At 38.9% G+C, this 27,715-nt stretch overlaps 1 protein-coding gene and 1 non-coding gene across 4 annotated transcripts in view; one reads left to right on the forward strand and one right to left on the reverse strand.

Moving 5' to 3' along the window:
• Positions 1-27,715, reverse strand: part of TAFA4 (TAFA chemokine like family member 4) — a 209,587-nt gene that overhangs the window by 135,336 nt on the left and 46,536 nt on the right. The window contains exon 3 of one of the 3 annotated variants that reach the window (XM_032290431.1): positions 23,401-23,515. The exons of 1 other annotated variant lie outside the window; for it this stretch is intronic. In XM_032290431.1, coding sequence (XP_032146322.1) covers positions 23,401-23,515 — 115 coding nt within the window. Of the gene's footprint in view, positions 1-23,400; positions 23,517-27,715 lie in introns of all 3 variants that reach the window. One more of the 3 variants, XM_032290434.1, reaches the window with a different exon arrangement.
• On the forward strand, positions 10,144-10,334 carry LOC116559621. The gene has a single exon (XR_004272534.1). It is a non-coding gene; the product is annotated as a U2 spliceosomal RNA (small nuclear RNA).

Consider the following 27,715-nt stretch of genomic DNA (forward strand, 5'->3'; position numbering starts at 1 on the left):
GGCATTTCTCCCCATGTTATCCCTCCCCAACCTCTCCACCCCACCGCTGTCCCTCCCTTGGCTCCCACCAACAGACCCCAGTATGTGATGCTCCCCTCCCTGTGTCCACATGTTCTCATTGTTCAACACCCACCTATGAGTCAGAACATGCGGTGTTTGATTTTCTGTTCTTGTGTCAGTTTGCTGAGAATGATGGTTTACAGATTCATCCATGTCCCTACAAAGGACACAAACTCATAGTTTTTTATGGATGCTTAGTATTCCATCGTGTATATGTGCCACACTTTCCTTGTCCAGTCTATCATCAATGGGCATTTGGATTGGTTCCAGGTCTTTGCTATTATAAACAGTGCCGCTATGAACATACGTGTGCATATGTCTTTATAATAGAAGGATTTATAATCCTTTGGGTATATACCCAGTAATGTGATTGCTGGGTCAAATGGAATTTCTATTTCTAGGTCCTTCAGGAAGCACCACACTGTCTTCCACAATGGTTGAACTAGTTTACACTCCCACCAACAGTGTAAAAGTCTTCCTATTTCTCCACATCCCCTCCAGCATCTGTTGTCTCCAGATTTTTTAATGGTCGCCATTCTAACTAGGTATGAGGTAATATCTCAGTGTGGTTTGATGTGTATTTCTCTAATAATCAGATGATGAGCATTTTTTAGGCTCATGATGATATGTTTGGGCTCAGGATGATGATACGTTTGTGGGCCTCATATATGTCTTCTTTTGAAAAGTGTCTATTCATATCCTTCACCTACTTTTGGATGGGTTTGTTTTTTTCTTGTAAATCTGTTTTAGTTATTTGTAGATTCTGGATATTAGCCCTTTGTCAGATGGGTAGATTGCAAAAATATTTTCCCATTCTGTTGGTTACCGGTTCACTCTAATGATTGTTTCTTTTGCTGTATAGCAGCTCTTTTTGAACCAAATATAAAAATACTTGAGAGGTTAGCATGTACTAGTTACTATATGCATGTTTGTGTGTGTGTGTTTAAGGTATATGCATTGACATAGATGTAAAAAGAATTTTCACAGCAACCAGGTAAAAATGTAGGTACAACTGTTGCCCCTTTTAACTGAAGAAACTAGTGTTAAGAGAGGTTAAGTAACCTGGGTAAGGTCACACAGCTAGTCTGTGCAGAACCAGCTCTTGATCCTAGGCAATTTTGATCCTAGAGCCCAAACTCCTAACCAGTGTGTTATAAGGCGACAACGAAACTTGCAACTTTAAATATAATCTAGTTATTTTTATCTTTGTTCTGGAATATCTGAGTCAAAGCTCTCAAACTCATTTGCTTATACTGCAGGTTCAAGGGGTCAATGTAAATTAGAGAGATAGGCTTGAGGGTGACAGAGAAAATGAAAAATGTCCCATCTGCAAGAGCTGATGGAGAGCTGGGGTGCAGCCAGCAGCCAGCTGCAGCAAACTCCTGCAAAACAGCAATAATCTGTTATTATTTCGGTGTTGTCCCAAATTTGGATTATCATGTCAAATCTTGGGATTTTCAAACAATGCAACCCATTCAAACAACAGTTATTAAACATAATCTGAGCCAAACAAAACATGTCTGTGGGCCTACATCACCTATGGGCCAACACTTTGAGAGCTTTGCTTCAAACCAGGCCTTGAACAAATTTTTTTGTGGAAAACTTCCATATCACTGACAATAATTAATTGGCAATATTCACATTTCATTGTGAATATCCGCTTGAGCAGCTCTGAAAAACTTGAATCCCCTCATCCCCCTGAGACACTTAACCTGTTTCTTAATTCATGTTTTCTTGCTACAAAGTTTCCCTTTTGTCAGGTAGAAAATGACCTTGCTAGTTCTGTTTATTATTTAACAGAACTCAGTCTCAAAATCCCTGTCATAATCCATAATAAAATAGAGAGAGCCAAACTTAATCGGCTGTAAATGTACAGTCGTTAGCATTCACCACAAAATGCTAATAATATTTGGAGAATGCCATTTCTCTTCTGGCCTTTTGACCAAGTTGGTTAATGGACTGAGACTTGGGAAATAATGGAAATAATTTAGGCTGAGAACTTCTCAGCCATGCATCAACCTTGAATTGAATGCCATGCAGGGAAAGCAGCACTAAGGCTGTGGCCAGGATTTGGCAAGGAGAACTCACCAATCAATGCAGACACCCAGAATGCTAACAAAAGGAGGATTCAGTGATTCAAACAGAAGTAGTAAATACCCGCCAATTGCATACCTAGCAAGAGGTTTTCTTAGAATACTACAAAATTAAAATTGTATGCCTAATATTTAGGTAAGATCCTTGAATCCTGTGGTTTTAAAGAATTTTCTACAAGATAGTTCATCTCTCAGTAACATGTATTCCATTGTACCTGTGACTTTTAGGAAGTGGGATCTTTCCCAAACATCTTTGACTGGGAAGTTAGCCTTAGGACCTAATGTTCCTACTTAGTGTTGGAGCTTTTTTTGTTGTTGAGATGGAGTCTTCCTCTGTCACCAGGCTGGAGTGTAGTAATGCAATCTCGGCTCACTGCAACTCTGCCTCCTGGGTTCAAGCAATTCTCTTGCCTCAGCCTCACAAGTAGCTGGGACTACAGGCCTGCACCACCATGCCCAGCTAATTTTTGTATTTTTAATAGAAACAGGTTTCACCATGTTGGTCAGGATGGTCTGGATCTCTTGACCTCATGATCCACCCGCCTTGGCCTCCCAAAGTGTTGGGATTATAGGTGTGAACCACCGTGCCCGGCGTGTTGAAGCTTTTTAATATAAGATATTGTTCATTGTAATTGTCAAATTTTAATTTGACAGAGTCTATTTGTAATTGTCAAATTACAATTTGACAGTCTATTTGTAATTGTTTATCAATTTCGTTTCCCCTTGAAATAGTTCCTAGTAACCTGCTGAAATGTTCCCACTAATGTGTCATTAGTGTATCTGTTTCTCTGAAAACAAAATGAATTGATGAGGCAAAAGCTTGTTCCACATGGCACCTACCCAATGAACAGAAAGGTTTATTCATTTAATTACTAGTTATGAATATCAAGTGTACTATTGTCACTTTTTAGGTTTTCACCTTTAAAACATTAAAATTTATCATACAAATGAATGCATTTGCTCATAAAACATTTAAAACCACAGTGGACTCTGAAATACTCAACCACCAAGCTTCTGGGTAACTTGGATGATGCAACTCTAATAGTCTTTGTTAGGTAGTGCTCCTTTTCCCCTCTCTCTCTGAAACTATCTATAGTAGGATGTTGGCAAATGGTCTTTTAAAAATAAAACCTTTGGATTAAAATGAAAAGTGAATCCCTTCTACATTTTTGTTACTAACAAATAATACCTTTGTAAATTTGAATGGAAAGCCACTTATATGTATTGCTACTAGGTTGCAGTTACGTTCAAGTTTAATTTAAAATACACTACTCAAAAATTTCATGAAAGATGAATTTCAATAATCAAAAAATAAATGCATTTCAAAGCTAGAAATAAAATTAAATGAAAATTTTAAAACAAAAGATTGTTCAAGTCCACAGTACCTCTTTAATACATAGGTCCCTAATCCAATAGGCTAAATCACATCATCTTTGGGCTGTGACCTTAAAACTAAGTGAAGCACAGAAATTATTTTCTAAAATATTTGCCTTTAAATTTCTTCCTTTCAAAGAACTCTCACATAGTTTATAGGGCTGTAAAGTGGAATGGTCACTGTGGTCAGCCATCTGTTAGCATTTTGTGATATTAAATATGCACCCTCTTCAGGACCCAGAAATCCCTTCATCTGTACATCCCAGGAAAATTCCTGAAGAGTTTCCTAAAGGGACATTTACATGGATGATCACCAAACCATTTTTGTTGTTGACGTTGTTTCTGTTTGTCTTTCTCTTGGGGCAGTGAGGAACTGAAGCAACCTAAGTGACCATTGCTAAGGAAATCCAGAAGTTACCTGTGATGATTCACTATGGAATATTCTGCAGCAATTGGAAGCTTAGTACATCCATCATTCACTACCAAAAACTAACTTGGGAAAACCTTCCCACTTGAATATGAAATGCTGAGATGACAGCCCACAGGAGAATTTACTTTAGGAAAGAAAATGTCCTGTTTGATTCAATATTCTCTCATTCAGTTAGTTTTCTTTTTTATTTTTTTAATCTTCTTTTGCCAGGCGTCTTGTGAAACAAAACTAAGACACCTCACTCCCAACCTTTAGAAACTCTTGTCCAGGAAGAGGGACAGACACAAATGATTTTTGAACATAATATTATAATAAAGGCCACAAGAGATGCATGGACCCATTCAGTAAAAGCACCCAAGGTGCTACCTGTGCCAGAGGACCCAGAGACAGGACGATATGGTTGAACTCACCACAGAGGGGAATGAGCCAACCTCCCATGGCCCAGCTCAATACCTTCGGAGAAAATACAGCAGCCCTGGAAGTCTTCAAACATGCACTTACTTCTCACTCCACAAGCAGGGAGAAAAGGGCAGTTGAAGGCAGTGGAAAATCAATCCTCCTGTGACCTGTCATTGGATTCCCACCTGCTGTAAATGCACACTGAGAAGACGAATGTGGGTAATGGATATGTGATTTACTAGACACAGTGTTGGAGAGAGGCGATACTGCCAAAAAACCTTCATTAACATACCCTCGTATCATTCACACTTAAGATCAAGGTCCTCACACTGCAATAGTATGCAATTAGTTCCACATCTGCCTCCTGCTCATCAAATTTTCCTCTTCTCCCTTTTTTCCAGCCACATAGGAAAGCTGGCAAACTTGAGGTTATGGCAGGACAGCTTCCTAAGTGATCACCACATGCTTTCCCTGTGGGGAAATAGTTCTCCAATGATTCCACTAGATGCCTGGGTCACCACTGACACTTAGCAAGTTAGAGGACTTGATAAAGGCAGGTATAGGCTAAGATTTCCTGCCAACACTCAGAGCAATTCTTCATTTTTTTAATGCCTTGGTGAAACCTATGAACTTCTCAAAACACATACTGTAAATGCATAAAACAAAATTGATAGGATTGCAAAGGAAACTGGTTACATTAAAATACTCCAAGTTAAGAACCTAAGTAATTTGTAAATGCCACTTATAGGGTTGGCATTTACAACCTATATAAATGTGGGTGTGCAGATGTGTTGCTGTTCATGCCAAGAAACATTTAGCAGCATGTGGACCATATGATGGTCCTCACAAGGATGTCTCTTAGCCTAATTAACCTGCTTATTAACATCTTCCTGAGCATTTCCAGATTAGCATATAACATAGGATAGTAATAGACAGAGATTCCTCTTCTACCCCATCAGGAAGGCCTGAACTACAAATGTATTTCCAATAGTGATGTGCACCATTCTACCGCCCTTGCCACCTTCTGAGCCACCAACAGCATGATTGAGCAGGGTGAGGACCACTGTCAGAGGTCTAGGAACAGTCAAGTCATTTCGCCCCCTTGAGCTGGAACCTTCTCAGCAAACTGACATCTATCTCAGTGCTAATAAGGCCACCATTAGCCACAACTGCTGAGCAATTTGTTACATCATGGCCCCATTCAGCCTACAAGCTTAAAAGACTTTTCAGACACACACACAAAAATCATTTTGATGAGGGCCTCCCAGCTAAAATGAGTAAGAACCCATTTTACTAGCAAGAATAAAGTTCACAGGCCAGGCACAGTGACTCATGCCTGTAATCACAGCACTGTGGGAGGCCAAAGCTGATCGATCACTTGAGACCAGGAGTTCGAAAACGGCCTGGTAAATATGGCAAAACCCCATCTCTACCAAAAAAAACAAACGAACATATAAAAATTAGCCCGGCATGGTGGTACATGCCCGTAGTCCCAGCTAGCTACTCAAGAGTCAGGTAGGAGGATCACTTGAGCCCAGGAAGGCTGGGATTGCAGTGAACTATAGTCATATCACTGCAAACCAGCCTCCTGGGTGACAGAGTGAGACCCTGTTTCAAAAAAACATAAAGAAAAAAAGAATGAAGTTCACAGTATATTTCCAATAAGACAGTAGTTGCATTCTTGTATTCTGATTTCAAAAAATACATAAGTAATAACCCATTGATAGGAAGTCATAAGTCCTTTTAAGTCTATTTGTATTTTTCCCATCAAAATGCCATTGACACATGCTTAGAAAATGAGAAATGTACAGATAAGAGACATTTTATCCAATCCAGTCAATTATTGATCCCAAGATAGACATGAGGACTCTTAAGAATCTGCCCCATTGCTTTGAACTTAAAAACTCATCTAACTTCCATGTTTTACAGCTGTAAAAACTGAGGCCAAGAGAGTAAACAATTTGTTGCAGTAATTTTTCATAGTCTCACAACTATTGTGGAAGAAATGCCAGTCTTCCAGCTTCTGGGTTGATGTTCTTATTATTCAGAGCTGCATAGACGTGATCTGTTTAAAATATTCTTATCTGAAAAACTCTATGACTGAAATTATTACACCCTTTATTTTAATTCACTAATTCAAAATAATTAGCCTGGGAATACCAGTCTGACTTATGAAAATGCCTAAGGCATTTTAAAATAAATCTATTATTTTATTTTCAAGTATTCTCAGCAACTTCACCTAGGTAACAAGAGAAGAATTTATAATGAGCAATTTCTTACCTACAAAAAAATGCATTAAATGTGTTATACACAAAAATTAACTCAAAATGGATCTCAGTCCTAAATATAAAGCCAAAAACTAAAAACTGTCCCAAAGAAAATATAGAAAACAACCTGTGTGATCTTGGATTGGGACAAATATTTCTAAGACACCAAAAGCAAAATACATAAAAGAACAAACTAATATACTGAACTTCATCAAAACAAAAACTTCTGCTCCTCAAAAAACATTGCCAAGAGAACAAAAATACAAGCCACATACTGGGAGAAAATATTTGCAATTTGATTATTTGATAAAGGAATGTTAGGAATATATGAAGATCTCTCAAAACTCAATATTGAGAAAACAAACAACTTGACTTTAAAAAGTGGGCAAATGGCCGGGCACAGTGGCTCACGCCTGTAATCCCAGCACTTTGGGAGGTCGAGGCACGTGGATCACGAGGTCAAGAGATTGAGACCATCCTGGTCAACACGGTGAAACCCCGTCTCTACTAAAACTACAAAAAATGAGCTGGGCATGGTGGCGCATGCCTGTAATCCCAGCTACTCAGGAGGCTGAGGCAGGAGAATTGCCTGAACCCAGGAGGTGGAGGTTGCGGTGAGCCGAGATCGCGCCATTGCACTCCAGCCTGGGTAACAAGAGCGAAACTCCATCTCAAAAAAAAAAAAAAAAAAAAAAGTGGGCAAATAATTTGAACACACTTCACCAAAGAACATAGGTGACAAGTAAGCAAATGAAAATATGTGCATTAAGCTGATGCAAATTAAATCCGCAATACGCTATCACCACACGCCTATTAGAAATGGTTTAAAGATACAGACCATACTTAGTGCTAGCAAGAATATGAAGGAACTGAAACTCTCATTCATTGCTGGTGGGTATGCATTGGCATACCACATTAAAAATGTTTAACAGTTTCTTAAAAATCAAATGGCCAAGTGCAGTGGCTCACACTTTTAATTTCAGCACTTCGGGAGGCTAAGGCGAGTGATCATGAGGTCAAGGGATTGAGACCATCCTGGCCAAAATTGTGAAACCTCATCTCTACTAAAAATACAAAAATTAGCTCAGCGTGGTGACACGCACTTGTAACCCCTGCTACTTAGGAGTCTGGGGCAGGAGAATCACATGAACCTGAGAGGCAGAGGTTGCAGTGAGCCAAGATTGCACCACTGCACTCCAGCCTGGCAACAGAGCAAAACTCAGTCTCAAAAAAAAAAAAAAAAAAGAAAGAAAAGAAAAGAAAAGTAAAAAAAATCTAACTTACACCTACCATATGAACCAGCCATTCTGCTCCCAAGGTAGTTACCAAAGAAAAATGAAACCATATGTCTGTGTAACACTTGTACAAAATATTCATAGCAGGTTTATTTGTAATATAGCCAAAGTTGGAAAAACTCCAAGTGTTTATCAACAAGTGAATGGATAAATAATGTGTGGCACATAATGGAATACTACTCAGCAATAAAGAGAAATGAGCTTTCGTGCCAATTTAAAATATTTTAGTTTAAAAAAGAACCTATAAATACATGCAGCAACATGAAAGAATCATCGAACAATTATGCAGAAAGAAACCAGATGAAAGAAAACATGATCCCACAAACAAAATTCTGGAAAATGCAAACTCATCTACAGTAACCAAAAAAAAAAAAAATCTGTGGTTGCCTAGGGATGGTGGGAGGAAAAGAAGAGCAGATTACAAAAGAGCATAAGGAAACCTGTGGAGGTGAAGGGTTTATTCATCACTTTTATCATTAAGATGGTTTCATGGGTGTAAATAGGTTAAAATTTAACAAATTGTACACTTTCAAATTTGTGTAGTTTATTGTATGTCAGTTATACCTTAATACAGTAGTTAAAAAAACAAAAATAAAATCTGTGCATTGACTAAAATGGCAGAGCAGAAGCAGTCTGGCTTCACTCTACTCCACAAAAAAAAAAAAAAAAAAAAATATCAGCACCCAGATTATCACCAGCAATATCCTGGGACTTAATCTTTTTTAAAATTTTTCTTTAAAGACTGGCTTTCTCTATGTTTCCCAGTGATAAAGGTTTGGCTGTGTCCTCACCCAAATCTCATCTTGAATTGTAGCTCCCATAATCCCCATGTGTCATGGGAGGGACGTGGTAGTATGTAATTGAATCATGGGGGCAGGATTTTCCCATACTGTTCTCAAGATAGTACACGAGATCTGATGGTTTTATAAAATGCATTTTCCCGTCACACCCTTTTTTGCCTGCCACCATGTAAGACATGTCTTTGCTCCTCCTTTGTCTTCTTCTATGATTGTGAGGCCTCCCAAGCCATATGGAACTGTAAGTCCATGAAACCTCTTTATAAATTACCCAGTCTTGGATAGTTCTTCATAGCAGTATGAAAATGAACTGATACACTCAGTCTAGAATGCAGTAGCTATTCATAGACACAATCATAGTGTGCTGCAGCTTCAAATTCTGTCCTCAATCAATCCTCCTGGCTTAGCCTCCAAAGTAGCTGGGAATATAGGCACAGCAGCTAGAACTCAAACTTGAGGCTGAGATGTTCCCTGGTACCACAGAGAGGTGAAAAACTCCAGAGAGATGGTAAGAGGAATAGACTTTTCCATCTGCAATGCCCCTCCCCCAAATATGCTATTTGCAAATTCCCCCAGACTTATTATTTCTACACTGGAAAAAGTGAGATTGAGGTGGACAGCCAGCTTCCATATCACTTTGAGTTCTCATGCAGGGAAACCACTCCTTTCTCAACCTATGGGAAGCACAGCAAGCGCCTGTAGGGAGGAAAAACCCTGAGGGTGCTAGAAACAAATACACGATGTAAGACTAGCAACCTCAGCTTACAAAATTCTGCTTTTTATCTTAGCCATAAAAGATGCCAAACTAGCGTGGCTGTTCAGCAGCACCACACTGGGGAAGGCACATTCCACAGGTCTTCCAGGCATGAACCCCTAGCTATACTTCTCACACAAGAGTGTCTCCTTTGGGAACCATAGTCCCATTTCAGGACTGGCAGAGCTCTGAACACGAGTGAAAGTAGAGGCAAATCTGGGCTTAAGGCACCATGTAGTGCCAAAAAGGAAGCAGCTATCTAGGACTAAGGGGACTCAGTAGGCAACTGCAAAGAACCTCTAAGGAAACACACCTCAGAAAGACCAAAACAAGCCAGGCAGCAAAGATGGAAATGAATAATTAACTCTTTTGTGCAAAGCCATAGACATATATTCACAAGAAACAACAGCAAACAAGGAATCCTGAACTCCCCGAACAGACCAAACAAGCAGCCAGTGATGGACCCTAATGAGATGACAATGTGTGAGCTCTCAGATCAAGAATTCAAAATAGCAGTTAAAAAAAAAAAAAAAAAAACTCTGCAAACTCAAAAAAACTCAAATTTATCAGATAAATTTAACAGAGAGATTAAAGTAAAAAAAGAAACCAAATAAATTCTTGAACTGAGAAATACATGTGTTGGACTGCCAAATGCATTAGAAGTTCTCAATTTCATCGCTTCTCGGCCTTTTGGCTAAGATCAAGTGTAGTATCTGTTCTTATCAGTTTAATATCTGATACGTTCTCTATCCGAGGACAATATATTAAATGGATTTTTGGAAATAGGAGATGGAATAGGAGCTTGCTCCGTCCACTCCACGCATCGACCTGGTATTGCAGTACTTCCAGGAACGGTGCACCCCCCTTCGGGGGTTACAAAAAAAAAAAAAAAAAAAAAAAAAGAAGTTCTCAATTTCAGAATGAATAAAACAAGAAAAAAAAATCTGTGAGCTCAAGGGCAGGCTATTTGAAAATATACAGTCAGAACAGAAGAAAAGAATGAAAAGGAACAAAGAACACATGCAGGACATGAAGAATTACCTAAAAAGAACAAAGCTAAGAACCACTGGTGTTCAAGAGGGAATTGAGAAAGAGCAAGGGGTAGTAGAAAGCTTTTTCAGAGAGATAATAACAGAAAACTTTCCAAATCTAGAGCAAGATATAAATATGCAGGTACAAGGAAGTGAGAGATCACAAAATATATCCACCCCAAATAAGACTACCAAAAAAGTATATAATAATCAAACTCTCAAAGGTCAAAAAAAAAAAAGAGAGGATCCTAAAAGCAACATGAGAAAAGAAGCTAATAACATATTAAGGAACTCTGAATTGTCTGTCAACAGACTTCTTGATGGAAATCACATAGGTGAAGAAAGATGGGACAACATATTCAAATTGCTAAAGGAAAAAAAACTGTCAGCCAAGAATACTGCACCCAGAAACAGTTTCCTTCAAACATGAAGGATAGATAAAGTCTCTCCCAGAAAAACAAGAGCTGGGGGAATTCATCACCACTAGACTTGCCTTACAAGAAATGCTAAATGGAGTTCTTCAATCTGAAAGAAAATGACACTAACATGCAAAAAGAAAACATTTGAAGGTAAAAAAAGACTAGTAAAGTAAATGCACAGATAAATTCAAAATATCCTAATACTGTTATTATAATGTGTAACCCACTTATGTCACTAATATGAAAACTAAAGACAAATCTATCAAAAATAATGACAACAGCAATTTATTAAGGGATAGGCAATATTAAAAGATGTAAATTGACACAACAAAAAGTCAAAATGTGGGAGGGACAAAGTTAAAGTCCAGCATTTTTGTTTTTCATTTGTTTGTTTGTTTTGTGATCAGTTATCCTTTATTTAAAATAACTTGTTATAAGATGTTTTCTGTAAGCCTCATGGTAACCCCCTAGATGTCTTCTGTAAGCCTCACAGTAATCCCACAAGGCAAAAACCTATAATAGATACAGTAACAATGAAAAGCAGCAAATTAAAACATACTAACAGAGAAAAAAAAAATCACTTAGCCACAGAGGAAGAAGACAGTAAGACAGGAAGAAAGAGAGGAGTTACAAGACAACCAGAAAATAACAATATGGTAGTGATAAGTACTCATCTACCAATAACAACTTTGAATGTAAATGTACTAAATTCTCCAAATGAAAAACACAGAGTGGCCAATTTAATTCTTAAAAAACACAGCCCACATGCTGCCTGCAAGAAATTCAATTCACCTATAAAGACACATACAGACTGAAAGTGAAAAAAAGGAAAACTATCCCATTCAAATGGAAATGAGAAAAGGGCAGTAGTAGCCAAACTCATATAAGATATAGGCGTCAAGACAAAGGCTGTAAACAATCTGGCAAACATGGTGAAACCTGGCAAACATGGTGAAACCCTGCCTCTACTAGAAATAAAAAAATTAGCTTGGTATGATGGCACACACCTGTAATCCCAGCTACTCAGGAGGCTGAAGCAGAAGAATTGTTTAAACGAAGGAGTCAGAGGTTGCAGTGAGCTGAGATCATGCCACTGCACTCCAGCCTGGTGACAGAGCAAGACACCATCTCAAAAAAAAAAAAAAAGAAAGAGAGAAAAAGAAGTTCACTATATAATGATACAGAGGGTTGAATTCAGCAAGAGGATATAACAACGGTAAATATATATGCATCCAACACCATAGCACCCAAAATCATAAAGTAAACATTAACAGATCTAAAGAGGGAGACTACAAACAATAATAGGGGACTTCAACACCTCCCTCTCAGTAATAGACAGATCATCCAGACAGAAAAATCAACAAAGAAACATGAGAGTTAAACTACACTCTAGACAAAATGGACCTGACATTTACAGAACATTTCATCCAGCCGCTGCAAGATACACCTTCTTCTCCTCAGCATATGGAACATTCTCCAGGACAGGTCACATGTTGGGCCACAAAACAAGTCTTAACAAATTCAAAAAAGTAAAAATCATATCAAGTATCTTTTCTGAAAACATTGAAATTTTAAAAACTCAATAAATTGGTTACAGAAAGAACATACCTCAAAACAATAAAGGCCACACATAACAAACACACAGCTAACATACTGCATGGGGCAGAACTGAAAGCCATTTCTCTAAGATGTGGAAAAAGACAAGGACGCCCAAATTTACCAAGTTTCTTCAACATAACATTTGAAGTTCTAGCCACAGCAATTAGACAAAAGAAAAAAATAAAGGGCATCCAAACTGGAAAGGAAGAAGACAAATCATTCTTGCTCATGGATAATATATTATATTTAGAAAAGCTTAAAGATTCAAAAAAAAAAAAAAAACTCTTAAAAGTGATAAGTGAATTCAGTAACTTTGCAGGGTACAAATTAGCATAAGGAAATCAGTAGCACTTATATGCAAGGAATCTGAAAAAGAAAACAAGACATCAATATGCCATTTACAATAGCCACGAAGAATATAAAATACCTAGAAATAAATTTAATCAAAGATGCAAAAGACCTCTACAAAGAAAACTATTACACACTGATGAAAGTCATTGAAGAGGATGCACAAAAAAGGAAAGATGTCTGTACTCATGAGTTAGAAGAATTAATACTCTTAAAATGTCAATACTACCCAAAGTGGTCTACAGATTCAATGCAATCTCTATCAAAAACCAGTACCATTCTTCACAAAAATAGGGAAAAAAGAGATGCTAATTTCGTGTGGAACCATAAAAGACCCCAAATAACCAAAGTAATTTGGTTGGACAAAAAGAACAAAGCTGGAGGCATCATACTACTTGACTTAAAAATATACTATAAAGCCATAGCAATTAAAACAGCATGGTACTGGCATAAAAAGAGACATACAGAGCAGTAGAACAGAATACAAAACCCAGAAATGAATCCACACATTTACAGTTAACTCATTTTTTTATTTTTATTTTACTTTAAGTTCTTGGATACATGTGCAGAATGTGCAGGTTTGTTACAAACATGTACATGTGCTATGTGATTTGTTGCACCTATCAACCCATCATCTAGGTTTTAAGCCCTGCAGTCATTAGGCATTTGTCCTAATCCTTTCCCTTTCCTTTCCTCCCACCCCCGATAGGCCCCGGTTTGTGATGTTACCCTTCCTCCATGTGTTTCCATTGTTCAGCTCCCACTTATGAACGATAACATGCGGTGTTTGGTTTTCTGTTCCTGTGTTAGTTTGCTGAGAATGGCATTTCTAGCTTCATCCATGTCCCTGCAAAGGACATGAACTCATTCTTTTTTATGGCTGCATAGTATTTCATGGTGTCTATGTGCCACATTTTTTTAATCCAGTCTATCATTGATGGGCATTTGAGTTGGTTCCAAAATCTCACATGAGTTAGAATGGCAATCATTAAAAAGTCAGGAAACAACAGATGCTGGCGAGGATGTGGAGAAATAGAAACACTTTTACACTATTGGTGGGAGTGTAAATTAGTTCACCCATTGTGGAAGACAGCATGGCGATTCCTCAAGGATCTAGAAGCAGAAATGCCACTTGACCCAACAATCTTATTATTGGGTACATAGGCAAAGGATTACAAATCATTCTACTATAAAGACACATGCACATGTATGTTTACTGCAGCACTATTTACAATACCAACTCATTTCTCACAAAGGCACCAAGAACTTATATTGGGGGAAAGGACAGCCTCTTCAGCAAATGGTGCTAGGAAAACTGAAAAACCATAGGCAGAAGAACAAACCTAGACCCCTATCTCTCACCATATACAAAAATCCAATCAAAATGGAGTAAAGACTAAAATCTAACACCTGAAACTATGAAACTACTGGAACCGAACACTGGAGAAATGCTTCAAGATATTGGTCTGGGCAAAGATTTTTTAGTAAGATGTCAAAAGCACAGGTCACAAAGCAAAAACTTTCTGCCCTGCAAAGGAGGCAATCAACAAAGTGAAAAGACCTATGGAAAGGTCTTTTCCTTTGAAACCTATGGAAAGGCAAAAAAATATTTGCAAACTATCCATCCAACAATCAATTAATAAGCAGCATATATAAGGAACTCCAACAACTCAACAGAAAAAAAATAGAAACGGTTCAATTTTAAAATGGGCAAAAGATCTGAATAAACATCTCAAAAGACAACGACTAACAGGTACGTGAACAAAACGCTCAACATCACTAATCAACAGAAAAATGCAAGCCAAAACCACAATGAGATATCATCTCACCTTTGTCAAAATGGTTTTCATCAAATAAACAAAAAATAATGGATGCTGCCAGGAACGTGGAGAAAGGAGAACACTCACACATTGTTGGGGGAATGTAGATTAGAGCAGCCACTACAGAAAACTGGATAGTGGTTCCTCGAACACTAAAAATAAAAAATAAAAAAATGATCCAGCAATCCCACTGATGGATATCTATCCAAAAGAAAGGAAACCAGCATATCAAGAAGATAGCCATACTCCCATGTTTACTGCCGCACTATTTGCAATAGCCAAGATATGAGAACAACATATTCAGTCATTAAAAAAGAATAAAATCCTGTCATTTGCAGCAATATGGATGTAACTGGAGGTCATTATGTTAAGTTAAATAAGCAAGGCACAGACTGATAAATACTGCATGTTCTCATTCATATGTGTGAGTCTAAAAAAGTAGATTTCATGGTAGTAGAACAGTTAGATAGAAGGAATATAATCTAGTGTTCAATAGTATGATAGGGCAACTATAGTTAATAATGATTTGGTTTCAGCTCAAAATCACTGGAGAAGAGGAATCACAACATTCCCAACATAAACAAAGGGTGAATGTTTGGGGTGATTGATGTCACAATTGTCCTGGTTTAATTTACATATATACACATTGTATATATGTATCAAACTATCACATGTACCCCAAAGATATATATAACTACTACGTAGCAATAAAAAGAAAATGCATTAGTTCCCAGACATAATACCAAGCCCTTTAGATAAATTGTCTCATTTCACATCACAAAAACACTTTTAGGTAGGGGATGTTGTAATACTCACTTCCAGGAAAAAGAAACTGAGGCTCAGAGAGATGTAATAACTTTGCCCAGGATCACATAGGTAGGACTTTGCAGAGAAAAGGCACAAGCATTTTGACTTCATGTTAAATAAATGCTTCCCAAAGCACTTGACAATTTTTTAAGATAACTTGAACAGCTCCCAGGTAAATATGTTTATACCATTTATTTGCTTAGCAAATCTCTTTTCATAGACAACATGGGTAAATATCAGCCCTATCATTTGAAGGCTGATCTTTCATTACACATTTCATTACAAATTCTAAAATTAGTAAGGTTCAAATTCAGGTCTCAGTGACAATTCAGGTTCTGATGTGTCACACACCTATGAGGCATAAATCAGGCTCATTAGAAAACGAATTCCAGATCAGTACAACATAAGGTAGAAGAGAAAGGCTAACAACCTTGCTCCCACCTGGAGAGATCAGGCAATGTCATATCCGTTTTCCAGGAAAAGACAAACAGAAACAGACACAGACACAACAGACACACACAGACATACATACATACACACACACACCCTGGGCCAGAAAAATGCTGATCTAGCCATTCTGTGGATGTTTCCAGTTTCTAGATGGTATCCTGAAGGCACACTCACTAGAAAAGTAATACATATTAATAGCTGATCTCTCCTGTTCAACGTGGGCATCATTTCCTTTTGGATATGGTTAGCAGCAACAGCTCAAACACATAGACTGTGCCTAGTTAGAAATCATTGTCCTCCACGGGGCAACACATACTTGAAAAGCCTGTAAAATGACGACAGGTAACTTGGAGGGAGGGCAGAAAACAGCAACAGTTCACGTGTTCACTTCTCTAGCTCAAATCCAATCAGGCTTTGAAAGCTCCCTTGAAAGACAAGCCTTCCCCTATCCCTTGCAAATGCTTTCCAAACAAGTAAGACTTTACAGAGAGCAAAGAAGACTTTTCCAAAATCTATAACTGTTTGATTTTCGGGAAGAAGACACACATCTTTACTTTGTACTCCTTTATGCAAAACCAAGTTCACATTGCTCAAATCTCCCACACCCCTGGATGGCTGCTATTTATTTCCCGTCCTTTCCCAAGTACCTGTGCAATGTCAGTAATGAGCTACTGAAAAACTGCCTACTGATAACAACACTGTTGCTATTCACTTATTTCATTTCATGCCCATATAATATTTTTCCTGAAACAAATTTCTCTATTGTTCCCTCTCTGCCTCTAGGATCCCATTACCCGATCCCTGACAGGTAAGAAAAAAACAGAGACCCACTGGAGACAGCCAACCACCTCATGCCCTTCTAATCCTGTCGGACTTAGTTATAGTTCTTATCTGATTTCAGACACACCCTAAAATATAAGCACTGATGATACTTGGACTTAGCAGTCAAACTGTTTTTAACTCTTGCAAACACAGTCTTCTCACAATCCTTTGTAATGGGTTTTTAAATGTCCTTTCGATAATATTATTTTAGTGTTCTATTCTGAGGCTACCATATGGACCAAAATATTTAAAGCATCCAAGCAACACCTAGGAAAACATAAAACGTCATTTTTCTTCCTGCCCCGTCTCTACTCCTGCTGTTTCCTTTCACCAATGATTTTATTTTCCTTATATGGAACAAATGATTCCAATTTCCTCGTATAGCACTGACATACAGATGAGGTATTGACCTGTGGTTTTTTAAACCCCAAATTGTAGACCTGTTTAAATGAGTCTAAGGCCATGGCTTAAAAGAAGAAAAAGGGAAGTTTCTTCTCAAGGGTACGGAGAATCTTTTTCCAAACTGCCCAGAGAACTCTTCAAAGACGTTGTCTATTCCACCTCAAAGACTCAAAGAGGGAAGGGTGAAGAAGTCTGCTCTGCCAAGTAGGATGGCTCACAAGTCATTTAAAGAACTGAAATTCTTTACTCCCGTCGGTAAGACAAACTTTTCTTCCCACAAAAAAAAAAAAAAAAAGGATGTAAAGCATGCTCATTTGTCATACATTTCGAAAAGCTGACCTTGCCGGTGGCACTGGGACTTGAACTTGCAGCTGAGGATATGAGAAGAAGCTGACTATTAACACCTCATATAATTTGTTCCTTTCCCTTCTTATTAAATGCTGAGATTATCATGAGCCCATCAAGATGGCATTTCAGAAATATAATATGAGGTACAAGGGAGGTCAATGGAATCCCTCACAATGGAAGCTTTTAGCATCCACAAAGTGGAGTTGGTACAAAATGAGTGTTTTCACAGTCCTTCCCAAGAGGTGGAGATGGAGGTCACTTTGACGGGGTGAAATACACCTCTCCTCAGCCTGACCGTGGCACAGCAAGACTGAAATGGAGACTCGTCACCACTCAGACCAAACTGTACCTTGATAGGAGCTAGAGTCCAACTTCCAGCTGTTTTTTTTCTTCTGAATCAGTGGCTCTCGTCTTTGGCTACAGGTCTGAATAATCACTAGTACCGCTGTTAAATAATACAGGTGCCTGCACTCTACTTTGTAAGGTTCAGGTGGAATATAGCTGCAGGGGGTCCTCTGTGTTTTTTTAAGTGCAAAAATCCCCAGGGAGAGAGTAAAGTAACCACTATTTTATGGATGCCTTTTTCCATTGCTACCAAAACACAGGCCCTTTAAACCATTCCACAGTCTTGTCTTTTTCTTGCTCATAAAATAGAGTATGTTATTGTGGAGTTGCCTACATAGCAATACATCCATAGATTTACTGAAATAACCATTCGTTGGAAGTAGGACAGGAGGAAGGAAGACAGAGGAAAGTATAGGAAAAACCATATTAAAACAGTATCATCAGGTTTCACCCCAGCGGGTAAGTGCTCATTATTGATCAAAATAAGTTTGCTAGTGAGTAATTTTAAGACTTAATGGTTGGTATCACATGCATAAACACACACACACTCACATACACACACACACACACATACACACACTGTCAAATTATTTTTGCCCCTTCCCCCTCCCTAAAAATACGCTCTTGCAGAGAATAAGAACATAAGCAATTCATCAGGAAACAGAACTGTCTTCCCCATTCTTTATGACTTGAGATTACAAACCCCACTTACCTGGTACTTTTTCTAAATTTAGTAGTCATTGGTTAAAAAAAAAAAAAAAAAAAAAAACTAAGTAACTAAGACATAAAATAAATAAAACAAAGAGAGTTAAATACTGTGCTCTATGACAGACCCATGAAAATTAAAATGACTAATAATTCTAATCTTTAAAAAAGCAATATTAAGACCTAACTTATTATTAGTTCATGACACAGTAGGCGCTAACCACATGTGGCTACTGAGCACTTGAAATGTGGCTAGGGCCACATGTTAAAAATGATAATATTTTGAATATATTGGGTTAAATAAAATATGTTAGTAAAATTAATTTCCTCTGTTTCCTTTTACTTTTTTCAGAGCGGCTGTAGAACATGCAAAAATTACATGTGTGGCTCTATGATAAGCCTTGCCTACCCCCTAGTGTCAGAACTTAGGCAATGCAAGAAAATCATTTTTCAAACTCATCTGCGTAGGATACAATTCATTTCTGCCGGTAAAGTACAAATAGCAGCTTGCACATACGATTTTATCATTTTCACAGATTTAAACCTCAGAGAGACTGCTGTAATAGATGTTATATGCCCCACTTAATTAGTATTTTTTAAAGTACCAGGTTTCTTGAAGAAAATTCGAGATACAGTCCATGCAGTCAAGCATATTTGCAGGGTTCCTGTAAATGTCAGCCCTTAGAGGGGAAGAAGACATGAGGCCAAACTTGGATGCAACAACTGCTCTTCAAAGAATGTACCCTAAGTTAAAAATAACGTAAGCCACCAAAATACACAATCACAACTCGCATGTTTTGCATTTATAACAGGAAAAAAAAAAACAGAAAACCTAAATTTCCATAAATTTGAACAGTACAGAACCTCTACAAAATAAATAAAAAAAAATTCAAAAGAAGAAGGCAGGTCTAAATAAAGACGGCTAGCATTTGAGCACTTGCTAGGCAAACGCAGTTCTCAGCATTTCCCAGACATTAACTGATTCCTTACTATAACTCTGAGGATTATTTTTTATTATTTTTATTATTCTCGTTTTGCATAGAAAAAGGCTGAGTCCCAAAGAGGTTTCATAACTTGCCCAAGAATGAAAGAAGGACTGAAGCAAACCTGAAGCTCATGCTGCTTCCTGTGCCATGAGTAATAAAATCTTTTGTCTCAGGCCAGTTGTGGTGCCTCACCTGCAATCTGAGCACTTTGGGAGGCCAAGGTGGGCGGATCACTTGAGTTCAGAAGTTCGAGACCAGCCTGGACAACATGGTGAAACCCTATCTCTACTAAAAATACAAAAGTTAACTGGGCGTTGTGGCAGGTGCCTATAATCCCAGCTACTCAGGAGGCTGAGACAGGAGAATCACTTGAACCTGGGAGGCAGAGGTTGCAGTGAGCCAAGATTGCACCACTGCACTCCAGCCTGGGCAACAAAGTGAGACTCCATCTCAAAACATAAGCACCAAAATAAAATAAAATCTTTCATCTCTGACCTAAGTATCTCATGCTTTCTGCCCAGCATCCGCGAAACTACGACCAGCTAAACTATCAGCTTGCGAGGAGGGTAAAGGCTCAGACCCTTCACCATTCTTGATATCTAACTACTTCCCAATCAGTGAGACACCCTCTCTACAGCAGATTTAGCTCAAGGCCAGCAAATAAAAGAGCTCTCAACACCCTCTCTAGGTCACTCTGTTCTCCAGCTTGCTGAAGCCTTTCCCTCCTTCTTAAGATTGAGCTGAAACCTGTCTTCCTAAAGTGACTTTCTCCACTACAGTCAGCTTTCTAGAACAATGAAAAGCAAGTCTTTTTCTCTTATACATGAGAAAGCTTCAAACCCTGAAGGCTCTGACCACATCTACTCACCCAAGCTCACAGTCTTCAGCCGTTCCTGGAATGTGAATCTTTCCAGACTCATTCTAGATGCCTCCAAATGTGAAAACAGCTGCCATTTATGGAATGTTCCCTATGTGCTAATCTCTTCACCTACTTTTCCGTATTTAGTTATCCCAGTAACTCCAATTAAAGTAGGCATGTATATCATATCATTTTTATAGACGATGATACAAGCTCAGACAGGTTAAGTGGCCTGGATGAGGCCACACAGCCAAGATGTACCAGAACCAGAATTATGTTTGACTTTAGACCCCACCCCCTGACACAACATTTGATTTCCTTTGTTGCTTCATTTCCAGGCATGCCCCACTTTTTCCAGGGACTTTATGCCAACAGATTAAATAGTCACCAAGCACCACAGCATTTGGTGGAATTGAAACAGCGCAGTCCAGGTTATATTCAAAGTTCTCTGGGGAAATGGAACTATTAAAGTGAATGTATAAATCAATAGCACCCAAGTTTCCAACTCTCTCAGCTGGCTCAGAAAACTAGCTACAATTTCAACTTTAAAAGACCAAATCCGTATTTTTGAAGTGCCCAAATATTCCCAGTAATAAATCTTAAAATTGTAAGATGCTCTGTGTCACAACCACTCATGTCTACGCCGAATGAAACCTCCAGGAAGATCCCTAAATGATTAATTCCACTGGAGTCAAGTTTCTGAAACTTCCTTCCAGACGGCATCTTTCCACTTTGCCATGTTTGCTGCCCCCTTGTGGGGAAATGATGCTCTGCTTACAGCCCAAAAAAAAAAAAAAAAAAAAAAAAAAGGAACAAAAGGAATTGCTAACTGAAGAAATAACAGAGTTAGCCCTGGCTTCCTTTTAAAGGAAAAGGATCTGCCAATTGGCCCTTCACCTTTTCTACAGCTTGAAGCTACACAAGTCCTATATGTGTATGTGATCTTCTGCTCAATTATTATGGCAAATAGACTAAAAACAACAAAAGTGGTCTTTTGTGTCTTATAGTTGCTTAAAAATACCATTTCTGGACTCTGTGGAAATGTATCAGTGCCATTTGTCTTCAAGAAAGAGTCTCACCACCCATCCTGTGAAAATTAGGTGGGTTTTTATTTAGGTTTTTTTTTAATGCTTAAACTAAAATTAAATCTTTGATGCCCACCTACCATAACACTCCATCTCCCAAAACTGGGGGGAGACTGCCACCTTCTTCTCTCTGTGTCTCTTAGGCAGGTAGGTAGAGATATGGTTGTAAAATGTCTCCTTGTTTACACATAACAATCAACAAGCCACTCTTCTAATCCAAGCCATAAAAAGCATCAAACTTCTAACGAGGGGTTCCTAGTGCCACCATTTCTTTAATTGGCCAGTACTAACCACAAAGCCCATGGGACCATGCTGGGAGCCTTTCTGGACACTTACACACAGCCTTCTGCAGTTAACTCTCTGCAACTTGCTCCCACTGTAATACATCCGCAGTGGAGTGAAAATCTAACCAGAGTTTCTCAGGATCTCAGTGCACTGCCTCAGTTATTTCTGGTGATCCTGAGTTCTCCATCAGCTGAGCACTAAATCGGGACAAAACTGCCACATGGACATTGCAAGATTATTAGAGAAAATTTACAGCATGAATGGGAGTGGGTGGTCATCTCACTGAAATGCTTTGCCTGTCAACTAGTCTGGCTCTTAAACTCCAGTCAGGAAAACAGTGGAGTAATCTTATCTGTATTAAACAGGTAAGATTGAGGACCTCAAACACTACCCTCGTGAACAGACTCATAAAAAGAGGCATAGCACAACAACCAACTACCTGTGTGTACTTCGCAGCAGCCAGATAGTATTGATTTTATGCTAATTTGCTACAACTCCAATCATTATTTTTCTCATCTTCTTGGAACTGTCACTAGAGGAGGGAAAATTGAGTTGTATTAGATTTTGAAAATTATCTTGAGCCTAAAATTATAACTAACCTTAAAATATCAGAATAACAAAGTGGAAAGTATGACATGTTATATATTAATGGTAAGAATATCTCATGAACTTTCCATGCAAAGACCTTTGGAGAGAGAATTTATAATTCTGACCCATACGTGATTTGGGGTTTAGGCATCACTCTTCCTCAAAGAAGTCAAAACATTTCTGGCACTGCCATGCCTCAGATTACCACAGCTGAGAGAGTAAATTAATTCACAACAAGTCCATTGACAAATATGAATTATTCAGGAAAACACAATTCACTGGGGAGTTTCCACTATGTCACTTTAAATGTTGATGCAGGAAAGAAAGGACAGAAACACAAAAAAACACAAACCGATCTGTAGCTGATGGTTTTGATCTCACCTTTAAAAATCAGCAATACACAGATAAGAGTTTCACTAGAAGTTATCAGAATGACTGCCTCTAAATCTTTTAACAACCCCCATTTTAAGTCCCTTATGAAAGTTACCACAGATTTTTCTTTCAGTCTTCTTTTTAAAAAGATCACGTAGCCTATTTTCTCCACGTGTCTAAAAAAGGTCTTAAATTATATGACTGTTCCCTTCACTAAGGCCCTGTAAGTGTTAATTGAAGTTTATCATAAAGATGGTCTACTTCTGAGGAAGCATAGGAGTGTGTGGATGGATGGTCAGACAGATGGACTGACATGTACACACACACACACACACACACACACACACACACACACACACAGACACGCCAACCACACAAATTGCTGCTGGTTTTCTGGGATTCCTTGAGAAAAAGTGCTATAAACATAAAAGTGTGTCCAAGAAAATAAAAGTTTTTAAAAGCCTGAAAAATATTTTTTAAAAACTCTTTACGCACTAAACCATTAAACTGTGTTACACCACCATATTTCATGCTTCCTCTAGTTATTTACACACCATCAGAAGCTCTCATCAGTTACCTGTGTCCAAAATGTGGACTCTGACATTTGGAGGGGTTTTATTAATTGATCTCAGCAGTGCATAATGAGCTTAAAGGACTTACCTGTATGTCCCCGGAGGTGCTGGCTTGAGGCGGACATCAGCTTACAGCACACCATTAACACGTAGGCTAGAAAGAGCCAGTGCGGCAGCAACACTGACTTAGCACAGACTCTCATCCTGGAGGAAAAGCAGGGCTGGAGTCAGTGAGGGTTGAGGAAGGCCAGGCTCCCTGGCAAGCACCATCCTAGGAAGGCGGGAGAGAGCAGGGGCAGATCCCTGGAGCTAGACTTCCTTTCTCCCAAGAAAACAGAAGACCAATCAAACCTTATTTGCACTGAGCATTAACTAAATTTTCAATAAACACCTTTGATAATTAAGAGTTTTCCAAGTTAGCACTATGCGTCAGTGAGAAGCTCATTTATCAATCCCCAAGCTGTGCTCGAGTTGCCCTAATAAAGCATGGGGATTTTATTCTATTTTATGCCATGAGATGTAAAAGCAACATACTTAGGAATAGATGCAAATAAAATATATATGGTTTCTAGATCTTAAAGAATCCACGGAGATTTTGCACAGGTAGTCCAAGAACTTTCTCCTGGTTTCTCTGACTGTATACAAAGGATTTCTGGTCCGAAAGACTAGATTCACAGTTGACTAAACCAGTATCAAGATTTGGAGAGGAGTACGGGCAAATCCAGGTGAATATAAAATAAATTTAACTTCCTATGATGGACAGTATCAAAACAGTTGCTCAGACAATTCAGTTCACATTATAGTTGCATGTTCTATTCTAAAATAAAAGAGTAAATACAAAATCATTATTCCCAACTGCCTAATTTTCTGCCCTTTTTTCTAACATCATAAGGGAATTAAGTAAATAGAACTTGATGAACTTTTGGCGTTTGCTTTTTTAAAATTAACATTTCAAGCAAAAGTCACTGCATTTGGCACCTGAAATTCTAGTGAGACTAGGTTCTGCCTCACACATGCCTCATGGCATCCATTATTACTACAATGGATCAAAGAAACCCCCTTTTAATAAATGCAAATGTATACACAGTTATGGGCCCACAATAAAAACATGGGTTTGGATTCTTGGCCTTGGGCACCTGAGTTTGGCCTCTCGCCTGCGTCATACTATAGGCAAGGCTCCTAAGGAAGTCCTCTAAAGAGGCATCTCTAGCTGCCAGAAACGTAGCAATGCTTCTACCAAAGTCCCGGTTCCCTGCTCCAGGGAAAACACATCAAAGCCTCAGAGGAACTCCATGCCCACACCACGCTCCCAGGCACACACAGGTTCTGCTGCCAGCCTTCTCTCCCGCGACTTCTCACAATTCAGTCAAATAGACCTTGATAAAGGGCATATTGCTTATTGATTTGGGACTCAGTCTCCTTTTAAGCAGCCAAGCCATCATCTTTAAAGAATTTGATGTTAAAGGTAACACAAAGCCTTGGCTTCTTTTTGCCCCTTTAAACTGTTTCAAAATGGTTTTAAACTGCTTTGTTGGGTAATTTGCAATGCAGCAATATAAAACTAATCCTTCATTTATGTGATGCCTTGAAATTTTCCCTTTTGGGGCCGCTAATGATGACAAATTGGAAGTCAGGGTACCTGATCCAGATTGTAAATGTGTTTTGTTTGATCTGTGCCTTTTTTTAAAATAAATTGAATTGGTTGCCAACACATAAAATGTCCAGTTTGCACATCAGAATCCAGATTCTCTTGAAAAATTATTCCTGACATCCCTGGGCTCACATTTCCACATGGGAGTAACAGACTGGGGTGGTCGCACCTGCCCCTAGACAGGTCTCCATAGTCCCTCCCTCAAGCCAGTACCTTAGGCCCACCCAGCCTGACTCATTCGCATGTGGCCATGTGAACTTCTGATCCTTGGGTAAGAGAAATAAGCCTTTGTAACAACTAGATCAATAGCTGACACTGGGGTAACAACTGGAATTTTAAAACATTATGTGTGAGAAAGGGTGTTGCATTTTTTAAAAAATCATCAAATATGGGAATTTGAGCCTCTGGGCTTCCCCCAAATTATATGACTGATAATAGCAACTCAAACTCACGGAAGGTCCACATATTATTTTCTTTGCCACCTTTCAAGCTGCTTCTAGAGTTTATGTCCCCTTCTTGTGTGTACTTGGAGGTAGGGGAGATGGAAGGCATGCTTTAAGAAACTAAAGGCCCTTAAAAGCAGAGCAGCTCCATGTTTCTGTGTAACTTTGGAATGCTAGGAATGTCTGAAGCAAATTACCAAACTTAGAAGTTTAAAACGACAATCTATACCCATACTACCCTCAACCACCCAATCTCATCTGACCTCAGAAGCTAAGCAGGGTCAGGTCTAGTTAGTGCTTGAATGGGAGAAGTTTGAAACACCAATATATTATCTCATAGTTTCTGTAAGTCAGGAGTTTGTCATGTTCTGGCTGGGTCCTCTGCTCAGAAACTCACAAGCTAAAATCAAGGTATCAGCTGGGAGTGTCCTCATCTGGAGGCTCAACTGGTGAAGGATCACTTCCAAGTGCTCTCAGGTTGTTGGCACAAGCCATTTTCTAGGGACTCTCTGACTGAGGGCCCTGTATTCTTGCTATCAGCCAGGACCTGCTCTCCAGGTTTTGCCACATCTTTGCCACATGCCCCCTGCATATGCTCCTTCATGGTTTGAATCTCTTCTTCCAGGAAAGGCTCAGTCCCTTTTTAGGGCTTACCTGATTGGGTCAGTCCCACCCAGGATAATCTTTCTTTTGATTAACTGAAAGTCAGTGTATGTGGGACCTTAAAAACACTGGTGAAATCCCTTCATCTCTGCCTTACAGGTGTAATTTAATCAAAGATGTGAATCTCATCATAACCACAATTCCACCCACACTCAAAGGAAAGCAATTCAAATATTTAAAATAATGTCCCACTATTGGCAATAACTGAATGAAATATCTCTAATACAAAGAGAAAAGGTTTAACTTGTCAAAACCATAAACTGATAGATAATTTGATCATGTGTGTCAAATGTTCACAATGTTCATATCCTTCAACCTAGCAGATCACTTATAGGATTTAACCCTAAAGAAATAACAAGCAATGTATGGGACCTTTTTATTGTTTATACTACTGAAAATGATCTGGCCATGCATGGTGGCTCATGACTGTAATCCCAGCACAATGGGAGACTGAGGTGGAAGTATTGCTTGAGGCCAGGAATTCAAGGCAGGAATGAGCTATGATTGTACCAGCACACTCCAGCCTGAGCAAAGAGTGAGACCCTGTCTCAAAAAAAGAAGGCAGGGAGGCAGGGATGGAGGGACAGAGGGACAGAGGGACAGAGGAACAGAGGGAGGAACAGAGAAAAATGATCCCAGTGTTTAACAGTATGAGACTGGTTAAACAAAATATGACACAGCCATGAGATGGAACGTTTTTCAGTAATGAAAGTGATATTATAAAATGAAAAAGAAACAAAAATTTATTTTAAATATATGAATTATGTGACAGTCTGGGCCTGTTGTGCCTTCAGATCCATTCTTCCCCTTTTCCCTGAACTAAAGACTGGAGGGTCCTCTAGGCTGCATTTCCCAGGCTCACAGGTTAGCTGGCTACTGGCTGAGTTCAGTCAAGGAAAGGCAACAGCTGGAGTCTGGAGAATGCGAAAAGGGATAGGCAAGGACATCTCTCCCTGCCTTCTCTGTCTTTGGCAGGATCTGTGGATTGGCCATTTCTCCACCATGGCTCCAGTTCCGGACAGAAGGGCCCACTATGGTTGCAGCTTCCAGTCTAGTTCCCTTCTTCTAGCACTGCTTCCCCATGGACTACTTCCATGATCCCCAGCCGGGGCATGCAGTGGTTTCCTGCGTGTCTTCTGCTCAGTTTCCCAGACTCTCCCATCATATGTATAACCAGTCTCCAAAATTCACTTTCCATTGGACAAAAACGGAGGGTGGAGATAATGCATTCCCAGGACATGCAATTTACCCAACCTCACGGAGCAGTGAAAAAACCAGCAGAATGATTTCTGTTTTCCTGGTTGGATTCAACAACAAACCACTGAAATCAAAAGTCTCAAAAGCAGACATTCCAAATCCCAGGCAATGATCCCTAATCCATCTTCTTCTTAAATGGATAATTCTACATAACGAGTTGCTGGGTGAGTAGCAACAAGTTCCCAGTCCCTAAAACAAGTATTCTCTTAACAATAGCTCAACAACCATTCCTCTAGAGAAATGCCAGGCAGGGTGGTAGGGGTGGGGCCAGAAAGCTATTCAGCAATAGATTTATATTTCCTCATCTTTTCCTCTACTGAATAAACCAAAGTACTGTTTTGCAAACTGAAATAATTTCTTTCACAAGTGAAAGCTAAAATGAAAAGATC

Source organism: Sapajus apella, unplaced genomic scaffold (assembly GCF_009761245.1).
Source record: "Sapajus apella isolate SASKATOON/1434 unplaced genomic scaffold, GSC_monkey_1.0 scaffold23, whole genome shotgun sequence".
NCBI lineage: Eukaryota > Metazoa > Chordata > Mammalia > Primates > Cebidae > Sapajus > Sapajus apella.